Source organism: Thunnus maccoyii, chromosome 14, assembly GCF_910596095.1.
Source record: "Thunnus maccoyii chromosome 14, fThuMac1.1, whole genome shotgun sequence".
NCBI classification, from domain to species: domain Eukaryota; kingdom Metazoa; phylum Chordata; class Actinopteri; order Scombriformes; family Scombridae; genus Thunnus; species Thunnus maccoyii.
In genome coordinates, this window is record NC_056546.1 from 9682770 (window position 1) to 9703136 (window position 20367).

The 20367-nt window shown below is 38.8% G+C and overlaps 1 protein-coding gene across 1 annotated transcript in view; it reads right to left on the reverse strand.

The window, feature by feature from the left end:
• Positions 1-20367, reverse strand: part of LOC121911878 (inactive phospholipase D5-like) — a 50967-nt gene that overhangs the window by 15701 nt on the left and 14899 nt on the right. Inside the window, exon 2 of the mRNA XM_042433800.1 lies at positions 4253-4389. Within this exon, the coding sequence (XP_042289734.1) occupies positions 4253-4389 (137 nt within the window). The remainder of the gene's footprint in view (positions 1-4252; positions 4390-20367) is intronic.

Genomic DNA, 20367 nt, shown 5'->3' on the forward strand with positions numbered 1-20367 from the left:
CAGATCGGTTACATCGCGATCTCAGTCTGTCTCCTCTGCTCTGCTGTTACGTCTATTAGCAGGTCTCAATGAAGGGAGTCACATCCACCTGCTACATCACACACATTTCCTAATTTGGACATCACTCCCAGAGTTGGGGGTGTTCACCAGAGATAAAGCTGAGCTACTGACACAAACAAAGTGCTCCCAAGGGACTCTCCATGACCTTTTGTTCCCCTTCTCCTTTCAACAAAGTTAGGTTGTAAAAAATAGGCAATCAATGAAAAATGCAAAGCAATAATCACCTTTGAAGTTCTTCCCTACACGTTACACAGTCTGCTGTCTCTGTGTTATGGGTGTATAAATAGAAGTACCTGTCTATGATCTGGGAGACTCCAGTTCAAGACCTGGTGTGGGGACCTCCTTCGTAAGGTAGTTTGTTCATGAACACTTATTGTAACGCTTTAATTTTCTAATATTAAAAGTGTAATAAAAACAAAAAACAGGATATTCAAGCCTCTTTCCACTTTTATTGAAATACAAATAATTTTGCTGCCTCAACAAATACAGATACAGATACAAATACAAATACTGGGCCCTCTGCACATCCCTATTCACCACTGTATGTTTACCTTGTTGTCCACATCCTGATTGCAGAGTTGCAGAGAAGCCAGGGCCAAGCTACCATTGCTCCAGTCAGTTCTGCCTCATTTAAGAGAGTTATTTAATTTATTCAGTTGTCTAATTTCTGTTTTTTTCAGTTCTCAGTCTGTTCTGGGAGTAGCTTTTCTTGTTTTGTGTTGGCTTCAGTGAAGATTTATACAGAGTTCTGGAAGTCTTAAATTTCCCTTGTGGTGTGTTCTCTGCAGAGTCTTGGAGCTGCTGGCACCAGCTCTTTGTAAGTTCAAACTTAGCTTAGCTGTAATGTAGGTGTTTACCAACTGGAGATTTATGGATCAGTAAATTAAAACCAGTTGCACCACACAAACTAGAGCTTATGTAGATATTAATGTCTGTGAATCTGAAGTAATTCCCCCCAAAAAATCAAGGCACATTGTTTTGTCACAGTACAAAATTTAAAAAGCCTTTTTTATAGTGTGCATGATACTTTTTACTATAAGGTTCACTAGTTTAAATCTAGCTAGTAAGGATATGCTATTATGCATGATGGCAGTTCCATGCAGCTAGTTTCTGTTACTTTCATTCAGACTCGTTAAAGCGTTTGAAACAATTCATATAAAAATCATGTTCATTTGGAAATCTGTAGGAGGCTTGCTCAGCAGATATACATAGTTTTGAGTGAGTCCTCATTTCCCCAAATCCCTATAACAGACCTGGTGGGTGCAAAGTTAGCATGACCTATGATGGCCACATTTATGGGAGATACACCAGGTTGAAAAAAAAACAGAATTATCCTTTAAGACGGACGCTATGCAAACTTAGTGATGGATTTATGAATAGCTGGTGCGACCCAACCCTCAGCAACATTACACGTAAAAAAAACCAAACAAACAAAAAAACAGCGAGTGACATTATAAAACTGACAGGATGTTTTGAGCATGTAAGACACCTAAATCCTAATACATCATGTAGCGCGCATTATATAAAAGCTGTCAGCATGTTAACGTTTCAACGTAATAAATAGTGCATCCCTGCTTACTGTAGCTGTCTAATCTTATCATCACTATAATCCATATCACACAATACTATTTAAATCTGTCTTTCTTATCTCTATTCAGGGAAACATGACAAGGTGCAGGAACCACTCAGCCACCTTTTAAAATACTGATGTAAGGAAGAAACATTTGCACTCAAGAGTGGTTTGAAATGTTGTTTCTGGAAGCAGCAGATTGTGAAGGTGCTAAAAGCCAGATCTCCAAACATGGTTTCTGCCCTTGTACAATTCAACTGTAGATCAATATTAACCTGCTTATCAGCCGTCTGACACCGGGCAATTACACACGCACATTAGGGATACATCGAACTGGCAGATCGGATAGAGAAGGTATACACTGCTCCCACTTTGCTCCAACAATCAAGAGGAATCATGTTTTACTGCAAGCAATGAAATATAGAGGATCAGCCTGATGTATTTAGATTATTTAGTAAAAGTAATCTCAGATATTGGATCGTTTTCAAAGACTGAACACTCTTTGATTCAGGAATGACATTAACTGAAAGGACTTTATTCTACATACATTTCCTCTGATGAATTACAAGTACCTTTAGGAATTTAAGTGAGCATGAACAAGACTCAGTGCGCCTCATTATAGACGTGTCAGTCTCATAGTAATATATTACTTTACCTATTTTGCATAGCAACTTGCTTTGAACAAAATACTTTATGAAATCATTAATTATGTCACACTTCTACATCTCATAGGTGTTTCAAATGACGCATGCCACAGTATAGCTTCGTCATTCAGTCCTTCTTTCATGATTATGGGATATAAATAACAGTGCATGCTTGGGAATCTGACAGCACACATTTCTGAAATTTGTTTGGAACTAAGTCTTGAACTGACAAGCCAACACCCCAATCCCCCCAGCTAATGAATCTATTCATCTCTCACTCATTTCCAACCCCATGTGTACCCTCATATCCTCTTTTTCTTCTCCCTCCATCTGGTTCACCCTCACTCCCCATCATCCCTCCCTCAGCCTCCTACTTATCTCTCATACTACTCTCAAGATTTAGGGGTCCTTCAGAGGAGGAGAGGAGTCCAATTCAGCTTTACAAGCCTTAAGAGGGAGAGAGAGGGATGCCCGGTACAGTTCTCTGGATGGAAGTTAAATGGCTGATTTGGGGAAGGAGAGAGTCAATGGACACAGACATGAAGAAAGAGAGAGAGAGAGAGAGGGAAGTAATTCAAGGCTGAATGGTAAATTGGATGATAAGAGTCTAATGGAGGGGAACCAGTAGGAAGTTGAGAGTAGGCGTATAGAGTGCAGGAATGCTGTATCAGCCAAACGAATGCTGATCATCCACTTTCACTCTGGACCAGCAGGACATACTGCAGCAATTTTTAGCCTTTATGTCTGAGGATCCATGCAGTATGTTATTTTATTCTTAAAACTTCAACAAACTGTAGAAACTTGCAAAAGAAAGATAAAATGTAACTTTCAGAGCAGCCTAGTAATCAGTTCAAGGCAGTGGGAGAGGCTTCATATAGATCTCATTACAGTGTGTTCAGTCAACTTTGGAGTAATGCAGATTTGTTATTGCTGCTACTCTACCTCTAGATTTTTTTCAAATCGCCACATTACAGTATATTTAAGATGAGACTGCTGAAATGAATCTAAGCATTGCCAGGAGCTCTGCAACCTCAACGCTGCAGTTTATATGTATAGCACAGAGGGGGATTGCTCACCTAAACGGAGCCAAAAGTCTCAGAGTTTCAGAGTGAATTTATGAGTGAAAGGCTGAAAAATTACAACCGCACATGGAGCAAAGCCAAGGCAGGCCGAATGGGTTGTAGGAAACTGTTTAAATGAAAAACTCTGTTATTCCTCACACAGTATGTCTATGCAGATGCAGATATTTTGAACCATAACCATAACCATTAATCAGCAAAAAATAACAACACAAACAACAAAAAGTAATTTCTATGGTCTCAATTAAGTATGCTGGTGGTCATTTTGGAAATTATTGCTTATAGTAGCTTTGATTTGGTTGTTGTTTGACAGCTGTGACTGACAGTTGGCTCATCTGCTGCTCTCCCCGGCTATTGTCGCAATATTACGGTAAGTTTATTGTTACTTGATTAGGATACCTGCCCTGTTAGCACAGTTTTGCAGTAGCTAACGTTGACTGAAATGTGCACTGCTCAGAGTTCAGGGTGTTTGCGTTTCCAGAGTGTGAAAGGCAACACCCTGCACTCAGACCATAAGCAGCAACTCTGAGCTTCAAATCAGCTCCACAGCAAACCAATGGGTGATGTCACACCTCGCTACATCCATCTTTATTTACAGGCTATGATTACTACACACCCAATATGACATAATGGTTCCCCAAACTGATCCCAAGACAAATTTGAACAGTCATCAGATGATTAAAGGAGGAAGAAAGACAGAAGAAAAATATTTCTACACAAAATTATCTTTGTTTTTTCTGACTTTTCTCTCATTTTTGCTTTTTTCCTCATGAAATACTGGACAGTGCCACCTTTTAGTCATCTAAAAATGCACGAAGGCCATAATTTGTGATGAAGGGTCACAAAGTTTGGGGACCAGTGACGATGAAATGTGTTTTTTATGGTTCTGCAGTTCTCACCTGCAGTTCTTGCTGCAGTTCTCCTCTGTGATCCCGTCCTCGTCTTCACCCCAAACGTCCACAGCTGAGAAAATCAACGCCACCAGTACGGCGAAGCAGCACACCAAGGCAAAGATCACAATGCACTTCTGCTGAGACTGCAAGAAAGAGAAGGAAAACAAAATTGATCTCCAAGGTGTATTTTCAACTCTTCAACACTACACTGTAAAAACAAGGCCAAAGTGCCCCAACCTTGGCTCCCATTAACCGGCTGCTCCGGCTGACACGTCTCCTGATTTAATGCACAGCTCAGCAAGTCATAACATGATATAGAGGGGAATTAAACACACACATGTAGAAGGTCTATGTAGTGCATGACCTCACAAGTTCAAGCTTTCATATAAAGAACATGAGGCAGGGATGAGGAGAAGAAAGGAAAGAGGGAAGAAAGAGAAAGTAGAGAGCAAGGACGGAGAACGAGATGGTGACAGAAATCAAAGCAATCAATAAAAGCAATTCTTTTTGGCTTTGGCTTTATTTTTTGCCAGTTATATTGCCTATTTGGATGAAGACAAGTCCAAATGATCCCATATGGCTAAGAAAAAAGTAAGGGTCACTATTTTCTATAAGGGCAGAGAATCACAGCTGTTACTCGTCCACCAGCTCGCTTCAGTCCATCTGCTTAGAGAGTATGTGGTTCATACTAACACATCTCGATGCCATCAGACATGTCTGTGTTTATAATTAAGGTTAAAATATTAGAGTAATATATATGTGATATTATATAGCTTTTAATTGAGGAAAGGAAATCAGGAAGTTATATGTACATTGATTCATGCTTGTTTAATATCTATTGTATAATTGATCAAAATTATCCCAAAATGTTAAAAGACAAAGAAACATACAAGACACTCAACATGAGACATGAAAACATGAAATAAGGTAAAAAATATCATTGAAGATGTCATTATAAATCTGTAAATATACAGAAGGTAAATGTTATTATTATCAATATTATGTATAATTTGTTATACATATTTGTTATACATGTTATGTATTTAAAAGCTTAGTAATTAAGAGCTTACAGCATATTGCAACTGGTGTCACGATTGTTTTACTTGTTTGAATGTCAATCTGCTCTCTGCACAGATTGCCACGCCAAAATGTGGTTTTGGCTCACTTCTCACGTATTGGCAACCAATTATATGAGAAAAAACAATATCTGGAGCCCATCAGCCAAACAAGCCCTCTGGGTGCAAAATTACTGTTGAAAAAAAAAAGAGCACAATCCATTACTGTTGACATGAAGTGGGAAAGCTTTCCAGCTTCCTACAATGACTAATTCCCACGGGATTTATGGACCTTTGGAGGACCTGGTGGGAAAGACAATGAAGAATTGTGTAAAGGTCTCTGCTGCATTGTGTTATCTCATAAAAACAAACTGGCAAGATACAAAAATACACCACAACTGCAGGCTGCAGCAGATTAATGAAAGGCATTATTAGGTATGTCCTTCCTTTATTACCTTGTATTCTTTCATAGATGAATGAAAGAATACAAGGTAATAAATCACTCATAATTACCCCATAATTATAATTAGTGGCACTGTCTAACTTACATCAGCTCGGCTCATTTTCACATTTCTGGTGGTGATAAGGCTCTGTGAGGTATATTGTACTCGTATGTTAATTTAACAAAGGACATTTCTTCTCCAGAGACATGGAGAAGAGTTTATGTTTCTCGGGAATCTTGAGAACTTTCCCTGACTGTCTGAGCGAGGCTCCTAAATCTCTTACATTTGCACTAACCTGTACTTTCCACTTCTTAGTGTCAAATTCACACCATAATGGAAACTTTTAATCCTGACAGTCTCTTTTCTTTTTGTGAAAACTTTCAAAACTAAACACTTAATAGACACCGTCAGACATTTTGACATGTCATAGCAGAGTATGATTGAGAATCTACAGCTAGCGTCTCTGTGAGGCTGTACTTAAGTACAGCAGTGCTTTTGAGCTAAATGCTAATGTCAGCACGATTATGCTAATATGATCACAATACTTGGGTACAAGTGCAGGACAAAAATCAGCAACAAGATAAAAAGAGAGGCTGTCGGCACATTGAAATTTGCAGGTTTTTTTGCAATGTTTTGATCTGCAAGGTCTTCGTCGGGTAAATATTCATACAAACAAGAAACAAGCTACATATACAGGCAAAAAAAAAACAGCTCCACGTACAATTAGGAGATCATATGATACAAGATAACACCCCTATCAATGTACAGAAAAAACACAATGTAGCTCATGACATGACAGGACATATAATACACATGTTTTTCTCCTTTTTTATAAAAAGTAAAAAGTTAAATTATTTTTATTATTATTATTATTATTAATAATAACAATAATCATAAAATACAAAGTGCAAAGCAAATGCAGTAAGTCAGTGGTGCTAAGATATTACCTTTCACATTGTTTAGGTCATGCCAACAATATATTATCATTATATTGTATTTACATTTTATCAAACCCAGGATTAAAAGTCAACAACACAGTACAGTCAGTGTATTTATTGCAGCCTCAGGTTGTCCTCACTTATGCTTTCAATGTAGTGAACTACTGATGTACGGTATATTTGACCCAGCTTCTGGGAAACGCCCCAACTATTTGTAAAACAACAACAAATGTATCCTGATCCCTTTGAACCCCGCGAGAGGAGCCAAAACTAATTATCCTTGAACACAGCAGATCATTAGCACAGTCAGCTAGACTCCACTCGTTATCCTTAGAGACAAACCTCATATCATACACCATCAACCTCTGTAAGCCACACAAACACAAATCCTTGGTAATTTTATTGTGTTTATTGTAGCTAAAGAGATTCATGGCATCGGTTCTCATGCGGGAATTGAATTAATCTACCAGCCAGTCAATGGAGTGTCCCCAGTGGACCAAAGAGACACTGGCAGGGATTTCGGCTTCGGACTCCCATCCTCACACAACCATCTGTCTGAACTGATGTCTGACATGGGAGTAGTCTTTTCTATTTCCTGGCAGCACTGGTGGGTGAAATATTATCCCCATTTCCTATGTGCAGCCGCAGTCGACTCATCCAGCTTGTTCACTCTCAATCCTCTGTCTCATGCTGGTGCCAAAACTATCCAAAAGGCCAAAAGTACCATGAAGGTCAAAGGACTGACCTCCTGACCATAAGGCAACTGGTTCATATTTGCACACCTTATTGGAAAAATGCAAGTGAAGGGAAAAAAAGAGCACTTAACAAAAGCATACTCAGCAAACACACAGGTTAAATGGAGGTTAAATCAAAACTGTCACTCATCTGCTGGACCTCATACCAGATGTTCTGCAAATACCCCCAAGAATAAAGGAAGGTCTGCCTCCAGGAGACTCAAGTGCTTTGTATGCTTCTCATATTTCCAGTATTTGTCTAAGTATATCAGCTGCTGCATTCATGTGTGGTCGGATGTATATGTGCACAATGGCAGTTATGTGAGGAGGTCAGACTCAAATTGTGCACAAGGGACAGTGTTACGTGACATCGGAGCATGGCTAGGGATCAATAGACCTTCAATTACAGGAAGTATTCTGCACCAAAGTAACTGTTAACACATACATACTGTAGGTTCTGTTTGAATGTAATAGTCAGTAAAAGAAGAAAAAAGTATCGGCTACTGGTTGTGTGTGCAAAACTGTCTTAAAGGGGATGTATCATGCACATTTCCAGGTCCATATTTATATTTTGGGGCTCTACTGGTATATCTTTGAATGATTAACAGTTAAAAAAAAACTCCTTATTTATCTTATACTGGCTCTTTATGAAGCCCCTCAGTTCAGCTTCTGTCCAAAACAGGCCGTGGAACAACCTTAGCAACAAAAAGTTACAGAATGGACGGCCATTTGTCGGCACATGCAAACAATCAGCACTTTTTACGGATACATTAACCTCAAGTTTTGGATCCTTTCACCATGTTTAACATAAACATTGGACATAATAACAGTTTAAAAATAACAGAAAATCACAAAAAGCATGATACGTCTGCTTTAATGTAAGAGCAGTTGCTACGATGAGCCTTGTGATCACATCAAGCACATATTTTTAAGGTGTAAGTTCATGGAAATTACAATAAAACACCACATTTTCTCACTTACAGCTGCTAGTGGTAATCAGAGTACTCACTGCAAACTGAGCACTGAAACAGTGAGTCAGTATCTTCAGTAAAACAATAACATCTGAATTCCACTTGTCTAAGCCAACATATACAAACTTTTGTCCTTTTTCTCCCATGTGATTGCTTTCAAGAGTCATTTTGGCTGTTTACAATTATAGTTAATTACACATATGCTAAAAAATGACAGAAGCAAAGATGGCCTTGAGTGATTTACGAAAAAAGTCTCATAAATAACATGATTTAGTGAGATTACTCGCCAGCTGTTTTTAAAAAGCTCCCCAGTGTCCGTCTAAAAAACGCTGGCAAGTGCTGTGCAAAGTGGACGACGCGGTACAAATACACAATCACTCTTTCTCTTTATCACCCTCTCCTTGTCTTTCGCTTTCTCTCTCTTTCTTCGCACACAAACACACGCAGACAGAGGTGAAGGCCAGGCCAGTGAGGGTGGATGTTTATATCCTGGGATCAGAGGAAGATGATTTAAACAGAGGCTGTCTGCCCTTCTTTCTGCAACTCTCTGCCAAACCTCAAAGCTGTTTAGTCTGCACTTTGCTTTCTGTCGAAGGATTGGCACACTCTGCTCATCTACAAGTGAGATGGAAAACTATAATATATAATACAATATGCATTATACACAGTCTTGGAACAGAGAGTGTGGTGAAGTAGGCTCTATTTTTCTTATGTGCTAGTTTGTTTTGCAGCCATGTCACCATGTAGCTTTGCTGAAGCAAAACAGAAGAACAGTAGAAATATTGCAGCAAACACGATGCAACATACTGTATGTCACACGGCCCCCGCGGCTTTCAAAGCACAATTAAGGAAATCTTAAGTGCACGTAACTGTGAAGCAGAATGAGTGTCTCCACAGTACAGCCAGAGAAAAGTGTCAGCGGTCCAATTATTCCTTTATGAATGTTTCCTTTTTGTGAAGGCATACAGGGAACAAGGAGCCATGCTGCTAAGAGGGGAGGAGAACTTTACTCCACACCATCACCACAGCAGAAATCTGGAAGAACTATCAACAACATATCCCGGTCTAATCTTTCTAATGAGAGCTTAGAGTGCTGCAGATGCTGTGTGGCTGCTGGGAGGACGGTTATAGCACAGCATCACCACAAGCATGGTGACAAGATGAGTTTTGTTGGCATTTTAAGAGGCAGTCTTGTTTTTAGTGCAGCCAAGTTTCCATCCCTGCACACACATGCTTTTAAGGATGAAAGGAGACGCTGAGTTATAGCAGCAAGTGCTGGTACATACAAACCTACACTGAGTTTGTGCTCTTCGGTTTTGTTTTGCACCACATTATTTATTGGCTCTGACCAGGTAATAAAACTTTGAAGCTGATGAGTTTTTTTCTAAATCAACATGTTAATTCACTGCTGGTGACTTAAGACTTAAGTCATATCACTTATTTACCTGTAAGAAGCAGAAGTTCTCAGATTACTCTACTATTGTGTGGTGTATCAGACAAGTTTGTCCAGTGTTGTTGCTTGAACCACCTGCAGCTCAACATCATTAAATTCCCTTTCAGACACGCACCTCTTCATGTAAAATTTAAACTTACATTTAAAGTAAGTGCTGCATTTAAAATGCTACTTAAAAGGATGCAATTATCTTTACAGTAAACAATCGCCATTTTTTTCACACTCATCGTATTGATCAGGCTCTGACTCAGACACTGTAAATGTCTAAAAAGGTTTAGTACAAAGTGAAGACTTTGTGATACGTAGCACAACAAGCTAGCAGAGCCTTGTCAACATACGCTGTGGCCTCTGTCTGACACGAAAATACTTTCCGGAAAATGAAAACTTGATTGCTCTCATTAGTCTTTGGAGCCATTTCTAAACAAACTAAAGTTGATGTGTTTTTAATAGTCTTTGGACAACAACAGAGGTCTACGGAGCAGAGGAGTAAGATATATCAGGCTTTGGATACACTTACAATAAGCAGGATGAATTCATTGTTGGTTTGGCTCTGCACATGAGATTTGTTGATAATAAGAAAAACATAGAAAACCACCAGCTTTATCCCTTAAAAAAAAATCTTCTTTTTATTTTACATATTGTAGTAAGACATTCATAATTGCAGATAATGTTAATCAGTGTAACTCCAAACAAAAATGTAGATTGTTATACAAGATCAGGAGGCATCATTACACACATTATTAGAATGTAGTAAGTTGTAAGGTGCCAAAAATTGATTGATGAGGTGCTTTAAAATCACCAGAAAACAAAAAAAACAGCCAACTATTTTGGATGCAGATTACTAGTCAGAGTGTGAGATGTAGAAAGAATATTAACAAACCTCTACTGGGTACTGTTACCTTTCCATTTCTCTCTATCAGAGCTTTTCCCTCTGAAGTTTAATCACATTTGTGATGAATAAAGTGTTCTAAGTGAAGAAAGCACATGCTTGGCTCATCCTGCAGGTAAAAGCAGATGATTCATACAGCTGCACGTGAAGTAAAGGCATACACACATGAATATACCTGTATGTTAATCAAGCAGAGACACGTGTATGCATGGACACACACACACGTATTTGCACTTAGGTGTGGGGTCATGGCAATTTCAACTTTTTCCCCTTGTTGATAGGTATGAAAACATTAAATAATCTGTTTTTTTGCACGTTACCCTGTCTAATCTAAGAGGACAAGTTAAATGTATTCACAGTTTAATTTATGCTATTCTGTCAGCTTTCATTTCGGATAATTAACGGTGAAGAGGTCTTACTGAAGACTAGCATCTCAATATATTGTGTGTCTGTGTTTTCAACCAGTGCAGCTGTAGGTGAAGCAGCCATACCTGAGCCTGAAGTGAATATAAGTATATTTATTCTATAAGAGTTTAAAGAAAATCCACCTCAAAGCACTTATCACACTAATCTTGTGGATAGAGAGACAAACATAGATGATGTCACAGTAAGATATTTTTAGTGTAACTACAATTGCCTTTTGTACAAGAAAACCTTTCATCTGTCTCAAACATCAACAGTAGATGTCAGGTTTTGATGTCGGTATCAAAGAATAATGGCTTCTCTATAGACTCGCCTTTTTGCACCATTCAACAAGAAGCAGAGATACTAAGCTCTGTGCCAACATTACATCTAAACAGTGAAATAAAGCTAAAAGACATGTTTGACAAGGATGTGGTTGCAATCAAGTACCACAGTGTGCACATACTGTGTACTGCAATATCTTCAGTTTGATTCTAGCTCAGGGACCCTTATTGCATGTTCCTTCTCTCTTCTCTCTGTTGACTATTAAATAAAGGCACAAAACCCCAAAATACTCTTACAAACAAACACACACAGCAATACCAGATGCCCAACAAAACAATGATTTACGTTGGGTAATGGCAGCCCTGCCTAAGGCTACATTCACATTAAAGGCGTTAATGATCAATTCCAATTTTTTAGTCAGGTACAATCTTTTTGTGACATGTATCCGGTGTGAGCTGTGCATGCACAGATTTGACTGAAATGTGAGCTGCATGCAGACAAGAATAACAACGTCATTTGTGCTGCAGTCAAAAAATAAACATGGATGACATACTGTAGCTGTGCTAACATTTGGTTATGATAAGTTCCTTCTAGTGTGGCTCGAATAGAAACTTCTTCATAAATGCCCAACCAATTTGAATTCCCTCGTCCCTCCATTGACCCCCGTCACTGTTGTTGATCTCCTCCATGTTTTATTTTACCGGGCCGTGAGATGCCGACACTGAATGATGACGACATTCGACATCCGCATTCGTGGAAACATTGAAAAGAACACATGAATTCCAATCTGACTCTTCTGACAGTGGTCACATAGGCAGAGATCGAATATGAATCAGATCTAGGACCACATATACAAGAGGCCCAGATCTGATATGGAAAAAAAAAAAAACAGATTTGGTTTGTTCACACTTCAGCATGTAATGTGACCTTAGCCATAGATACTGTAACTATGATGTAGGTTTTGATTTATAGTTTGGTGTCAGATTTAACCTGTTTATAGATGGATGTATCGTACATGATCAGACCGTATTACATTCTTTAATTTCCTCTCTGATATACAGTAGAGTGACAGTGGGCTTAACATGTATAGATCTGAAGATATAACCAGGTAACTTCTATTTATTATTGTCTCATTACTTGTCTTAAAAATATAATAATTTGCACATTGATATTACTCTTTAAAAAAGTAATCATAATATTTTACTAATGCTCAACAGGGGGCCCTTTAATCATGTCATATCTTCTGTGTTTAGAGGAAGAAAACAAGACTTTGCGGTTTAACAAGCAGCCAGCCTGCAGTTTTGAGGTATTTACTGACTATCAACAGCTAGCTTAACATACTGCATTAAGTTCCGTCCTCTCAGTGAACTCAGCTCTGAGATGTAGCCCAGTACATCTCACAGGAGAGCTCATCTCACAGCTGAGTGGCTTAACAGTATGCACATAGTTAACTTGCTGAATTTCTTAAGAGAACTATTTACTGTATTGTAAGCCTGCAGTTATTTTCACCTCTTGTTATCTTGACACTGTACTACATATCGTACGGATTAAGAATGTAGAGTTTGTATACTTTCAGGTGATGTATAATGTTCACACTGCTGCTGACCGGCTTTACACCGTCTCCTCCACACATACAAAAAAAAAAGCACTTTTATGGTTATTCATCTGAAGGCGTCGTTATCCTATTCAACATGTCTATTCATAGCAGGCATCTGGATGAGCAGTTGCAGAAGAGAAGGATGATGAAACACGTACCTCATAGCTGCCTGGTGCAACTGCAGTGGCTTCTACATCAAGGTTTACCCTCATCTAAAGCAGTTTATCACAATAAAGCAACACTCAAATGAAGAAAAATGAATAATACAACTAAGCAAAGTGAATTTAAGGACAATAAGCAGTGAAGCCAAGCGGACTAATGTGGCAGAATTTCAATTTTTTCAGTTTTGGTTGACATTTTGGAATTTAAACAACATATTTTATCTTAAAACACTGTGTTGTAGTGTGAGAAAGAGAGCCCACATGTTTATATGATATGATCTGGCATTACACTGCTGGCTTATGGCTCATGTGATGTGTTTAGCTAAGAGAAAAGATTAGGTTACATTATTTTTCCTCTGTTTTGGTGTTTCCATGCAGCTGGGGGATGATACAATGTTGGGACAGAAAACTTTGGACATGTTAAAGGTGTTTCCAACTTAATGTGGACATGACCTTAGATTAGTGAGTGACTTGTTTAACAGTTGTAGCTAAAATCTAGTGGCTTATCTACCGTGGCTTATCTATCAATTTAACCTCATCTTCAGACTTCCTCACCAGTAAAAGTGAGCAGCACAGACGTGTCCATGCGTGTGGTTTATTTATGTACAGTACAATAGCTTTTGATGCCAGAGGTGCAGAATGAGTGACAGTAAGAAAGAAATATCAGACTGTCAGTGCTGAAGAGTGTGTGTGTGCGTGTGTGTGTGTGTGTGTGTGTGTCTTGATGCTTGGAGCAAAATGGCAGGAATGCAGTTCACTTCCAATAAACTGTCTGGTTACTCCCTCTCTTAAGCTGTGTGTGTGCAGAGTTGAGCCAGATTAAATAAAGTTATGCGGGTCATTGTACTTTGTTTACAGTCTGCGCCGGTGTCTGTGTCTTGTCTCTTATGTATATTTCTGTGTCTGTCTCTTCTTCCTTCTTTTCACTGTATTCATTCTATCCTTGTAATTCCAAGTATCACAGATGAAAGTCCTGTTTGCTCTCACGGCAAATGTAAAGTCAACATATCAGCTGCACCTTGTTGCCAAAATTTGTATTGTGTGGCTCCAGTACATTAAATGCAAATGGTAAATCCAACTCCAGGCTTCAAAGTATCCTTTCAAACAACCAAGACCAACATCAAATATATTATGTCAGTGTTTTTCTACAGTCTAGAACCTAACTTGATCTTCAAGTGACAAAATAGCTTCTGTCCTGGCAGAGAGTTGGATGATTTAATATTTAATGCGACTATAGAGCTGCTGCAGCAACCGAGAATATTTACAAAAAGTCTTTCATACCAAACGCAATAACTCTGCTACATTCATAAACACCATTCACACTGGAACTGTGTCTGTTACTGTTGTCTGTACTGTGCATGTTGTGTTATTTATTATTGAATGTCTTGTGATTTACTGTGATGTAACAAACGATGTTTTAATGAACCTGTGAGTGTAAGCCAGGAGGGGATCATGCATGTGTCCGTGTGTGTATCTGTCCGCAGCTAATCTCACATACTACTGGACCCATCAGCCTAATATTTTTTGTGCACATTTATGATTGTCTGCTCAAGGACCTCTCACGGTTGCGGTGATTCACAATTTTTTAAAAACCTATTTTATAACACCATTGACTGCTGATTCCTCGCTCCTCTTAACCAGCTGCTTCGGTTTGGAATCTCGTTTCTGCTATGGACAACCAATCATGCCTTGTTGCCATGTTACATCAATCCGTGACAAATTTCGGTACCTTGAGAGCAGGTTGTGTTGTGAATTCAAACAAATATTGATAAGAATCCTTATGAGCCTATCATAAAGCTTAGACTTTTGTCTTTTCAGCAGTCCTCGCCATTTTACGATGTACATTACGACATAGTAAATGGCAATCTGCTGGGCTGAAAACAAGGCTTATCTAGTCTGTTGCAGGCTACATTTTGACCTTTGTTGTGGCTCAAAAACTGACATCCATAGAAAAGTTTTGCCTCATCTTGAACCAGAGCATCTGCAGATTAATTCCATACAAGACATATTGTTAGTTAGGCACAATACAAGAATTAATAAATCCCTGTTTTTGTTATCTTCGCCGCCATCTTGACTGTACACAACTGGCGGAGATCTGCACTCTACTGAGTTATTGTTATTATTCTGAGGTGCCGGTTGAAAGAGACTTGTCTTCTTCATCTGGTGTCACAAGTCCTTCTCGGTGTCTGTGATCAAGGTGACACTGATGTTTTACTGCAGGCTGTGGAAGGTGGGAGGGTGGGAGAAGATAGTCTCCAGAACATTCATCAAAGCAAATGTGAAGGGTATGAAAAAAACTCCTGCCTGTAAAGCTCAACTTTTAACATGGATGAGAAGTCCTAAAAGTGCTCAGAACATCTACAGTTGAGCAACTTTGACTTTGATTGAGATTGTTTTGTCAGCTTGTGGTTCCAAAGTCAAGATTGAATTGTCAAGCTGAGATGCTGAGATGAAGATAGTAGTGAATATTAAATGTTTACATTTATAAAGAATGTAAGGGTTCAAAATGAAAGACTGAGCGACCTGCAGGAGAGGACATGTGGGTCACTCTGCTTTTAAAAGGCTGTGTAGGCACACAAGTGATGGACACCGAAAGAAAACCAGGCTGACAGGTGAGTGGCAGCTGGAATGGACTAAATAGAAATGACATTGGCGCAAGAATAGAAAATGCCTTTGTGAATTTCTGTATGCATACATAAACAGTATATGACACACATACTCATTAGGTGGACTCTGGCCTGGATCTGGACTGAATAACAGTTTAACCTAACTTTTGAGCGACACATTGCTATCACGTCGCCTTAGCTGTCATCACTCAGCCGCCCGCTAGTCGCCACAGTTAGCAAGGTTGCTGTGGAAGGTAGGAGCTCTGCTTGATAAAGTAAAATGGCTTGTTCAAAAATAGCCGATACAAAAAAAGAAAGGTTGACAGTGAAAAACACACATTTACAGATAACTGGACTGAGAAATATGCGTTCATTTTGCCCACAGGAAGTGCAAGATCATTGTGCTTGATTTGCAATGACACCAAACATTCCTGCTTTGAACAAAACCATCCCAAAAACACCGAGGTAAGAACCACAAAACTCAAACAGTTGAAGTCGTGATATAGACTCCAGCAGAATAAGTGTAAAATCAAACATTTTCAACAATGACTGCAGTGAATAACTTATACAGAAGCAGACTCACTATACACTTGCACCTTTTTATGCTTAATTTGAAGGACCTGGTTACACAAAAAAGTCACATCTCCCATTAATACAGTAATGCTGTTCATGCACAGCCTTCTGGAGTTTCTGTACTGAAATATCATCATGTAATACCCCCATACCGGTGTCCCGATCCTGTCACTGTCCTGTCATTCTTGTCTTTTTGATTTTGTTATTTTTTTGTTATCACCATCCTCCTGTTCTCCTCAGCCTGCTTTCCCCTCCACGTCTGCCCTGTCGTCACCTGTTCCCTATTCCCTTGTCAGTTCAGTTTGTATTTAAGTCCTGTTGTTCAGCTCCATCTTTGTTGGATCATTTGTTCTGCTCTATTCAATTTTGTTTTTCCTGCACACCTGAATAAATATATATTCTTCAGTTTCTACCGCCTGCTGTGTTCTGCATATGGCTGCATCTGCTCCTGGACCTCTATTTGTGTATCCCTGGTATATGAATACATATACAAGTAATGACCACACTCATGTACATGTACAGCTTTTGAAAATATTGGATGGTGAGGAACACTGTATAAGATAGTAGGTGTGAGTGCCAACACAGAAAAATCCCCTTTGTGCTTTCCTTTGATACATTATTTCATGCTAAACTTTTCATGCATATCCTTTACTGAATAAGCCATTTCATCATCTATCTACGCTTCAACCGGGTTCCTTTTTTTTTACATTTAGACTTCTAATACTTTATTACAAGCTTTTGTTGGCCAAGAATAGTCAATGTCATTCCAAGCTGTACTTTAATTTACAGTTTGACTTTGAAAACCTAATATTGGTGCAAAAGGGAAAAGAATAATGTGATTCTGTCTATGTAAGAAATGACAATGTGCTGCTCCATTCGTGCTGTCACAGCTTGTCACCTCTGAGCCGCTGCCTGCTCCTGCCTTATGAAAAGTGACATTGACTGCTCCTCTCCAGAGAAACAGTGTGCTCTTAGTTCGGCTCCGTAACTGTCTGTTCAGGTCTCCTGAGTGAACCCAGAGCTCTGCCAGCCGGATGAGCAGTCAAACCATTCTGCCTTTACTCAAACACAATCACAGCAGCTTTATAAGGACGTGTCTTCATAATGATAAAGATCAACGTAACAGAGGAAGAGTGCTTTGTTTATGAGGACGCTCAGAAGTCTAGGTCATGGCATTCCTGGTAAGATAAACGCAGCTGGTCAGGCTGTTCAAAGTTGAACTAGAGTTTTGGATGAAAAACAACTGATGATAAAGCTTCTTGGATGAGTAGGAAATGTCTATAAGGCAACAAAGCAAATCCAGTTAACTTTGAATTACAGAGTGCAGTAACTGGTTGGCTGATGGCCCTTTTTCCATCTCTGGTTAGTGTGAAAAAGTAGTGATCACCTCAGCTTGACACCACTGGTCAAATAAAAGAAAGCAATAGATGACCAGATTCTTGGCGCTTTGTTAGTAATGGCAGGACGCCCAGAGCAGAGTATGAGCTGCTTGTCTTTGAAGATTTTCCATTATCAGACTGTTTGACAGCTCTGTCAAGTCTTGTGCATTAACGGATCAGATATCTTTTGTGTTGATGACTGTGGAACAGAAACTGTTACTAAAAACCCCAGTGGCCTTATTTATTTGAACCAGCACAAACATGTAAGTCTACAGCAACATATTTTACGATGTCCCCAGTGTAATGCTATGAAAGACTATCATCATGTTGTGACAGCTATACTAACTTTTTGGTTAGACTAACTGAGCCTACGTCACATCCACGTAGGCTAAAAGACTCAGAACCAAGACAGCAAGGTTCTGCAATAGGAGCTAACCTGAGGCTGTTTGTGCCCTTAACTCTTAAATCATTAATGTGCTGCCTGCTTATTCCTGTCTATTACACACTGTAAGGGTATGTATACAATGGTATACACCATAGCCAGTTATGGTACTTATAGCTTCCCCATGGGAGCGTTGTTTTAAATATTTATTATTGTTACTATTACTTAAATTACTTTTATATCCTAAGGTGTTTATTGTATGTGAGTGGGGTTCTTCTTCTTGTATTGAAGCTTGGAAACTTGAAACTTATCATCTCATGTACTAATTAGCCAGCTGTTATTTGAATTGCCATTTCACTTAGTTTCACTTCATTCATTTAGCCCGACATTATGTTATGGTTGGCTGATATCTGTTTGGAAGAGGGGGGGTATTTTGTTTTGCCTTGACTTGACTGATAAGTAGCGAGGGAAATATCCATCCCACTGACATCATTTTAATGGAATAGTTCTTGCAGAGAGTTTTATGACAAAATCAATACCACTCATGTCTGTATGCTAAATATGAAAGAGGAGACTGCTTAATTTAGCATAAAGAAAGAAACAAGGGGGAACAGCCTGGCCCAGTGAACCTCTAAGTGATAACAAAGCGCATAATCCCGCACATTAACCCTCTGTGAAACCACGAGTTGACATTTTACACCTTTTGTACAGATTTAACAATTAGCAAAGGGAAACAAAGAGTCAAAGACACATGTTTTTGATCATGTGTTCATTAGTGAGCTTTAGAGTTGATGGCAGGCAGACAGAGCTGTGTATTCTCAAAAATTTAAAACTATATCATTAAATCAACATGGAAACTGTGGTAGCGTTTGCCATGAGCAGTTAGCTTATTAGCAATTAGCCACTTAATGTTGCTTTTTTTGTAGGAAGATGACGTCCCCATTCTTTATCCTGCCTACAAAGCTTTGATCTAATTTGGTGCCTTTATGATGGTGGTAGAGAGTCTAACATATTGGTCCAAAAGTTTCTATAATCTACTGTATTAAGTGTTGTAACAAATGACTGACATTATTTTTAAACTGATCAAACCTTTCAGTGACTCGGATCCTCGAGGCCTGTATGGAAGCAGTCACATTTGTTATGTAACCCCTATTATTATGCCTTTATTATTGCTCTGCTCTGCTTTATGTTAATTACACACTGTGTCATGGTATTTTGATGCTTTTTGATCGTTTAAGCTCTGATGTGATTAAAAAACATTGTGCGGTACCCAAGGGTCCAGATGGCCTTCTGCTTACCAGGCACAAAAATGGATGATGAGATTTATATTATGGGCAAGAATTATGTATTTAAGGATGATACATTTAAACTATATAAGTTATTTTAGACTTGCTATCATTTATATCTAGAAAAACAAACTTCTTTATCTCCTTGCTGCCTCTACAAAGCCAAGTATAGTCAGTCTTTTTACTGATAGAAAAAGTGCCCGGCTGTGTGCCAACTTCTGTCTTGTTGACTTTCAATCTGAATCCACACAACATCATTGAAGCTAATGAATAGAGCAGGAACATCATCCATCTTTAAGACAGGTATACACATAGGACGAGGGTATGATCTGGAATACTGAAGGGGCAGAGCAAACAGATAAGACATTTGTCTTTCATACAGCTAAACCAGTTGGGTCACAAGAGTGTTTCACAATTATTCCTCTTCACTCACTGCTTGAAGGGTATCAAATAGTATGTATAAAGGCAGGCAATGTATTACTGAAAGTGACATGATTGTATGAATTAAGACTGTTTGTTTCTGAGTTGGCATAATGATGTTGATAAATCCATTAAAGTACAGTGATGATGTATGAATCTAATCATATAGCAGTAGCAGTTCTTTGTTTTCATTATTCTCCTCTAAACTGTTTCAACTGCTCAGCCAGTATCCACCACAGAGATGAACTTCCTGAATCTCTGCTTTCATGTCCTTAAAGTTTGAATGTGTAAAGAAAGAGGAAACATTTGTCACTACAATATTAAAAAGAGTTATAGTAATTGAATTAGCACTACCTAATACCTAAACCTATATTCAATGATTTTCAGATACTTGGGGGCAGCACAACAAGCTGTGAACACAACATTGCAACAAGTCTACCAACTTCAATGACCAAATATACTGTTTGACCATGTGCACTGCAGAATGACCCCTAGGAGTGTCATTCTGTGTCGTAATCTGGGACAACATCATTTATCTGTGCTTTTC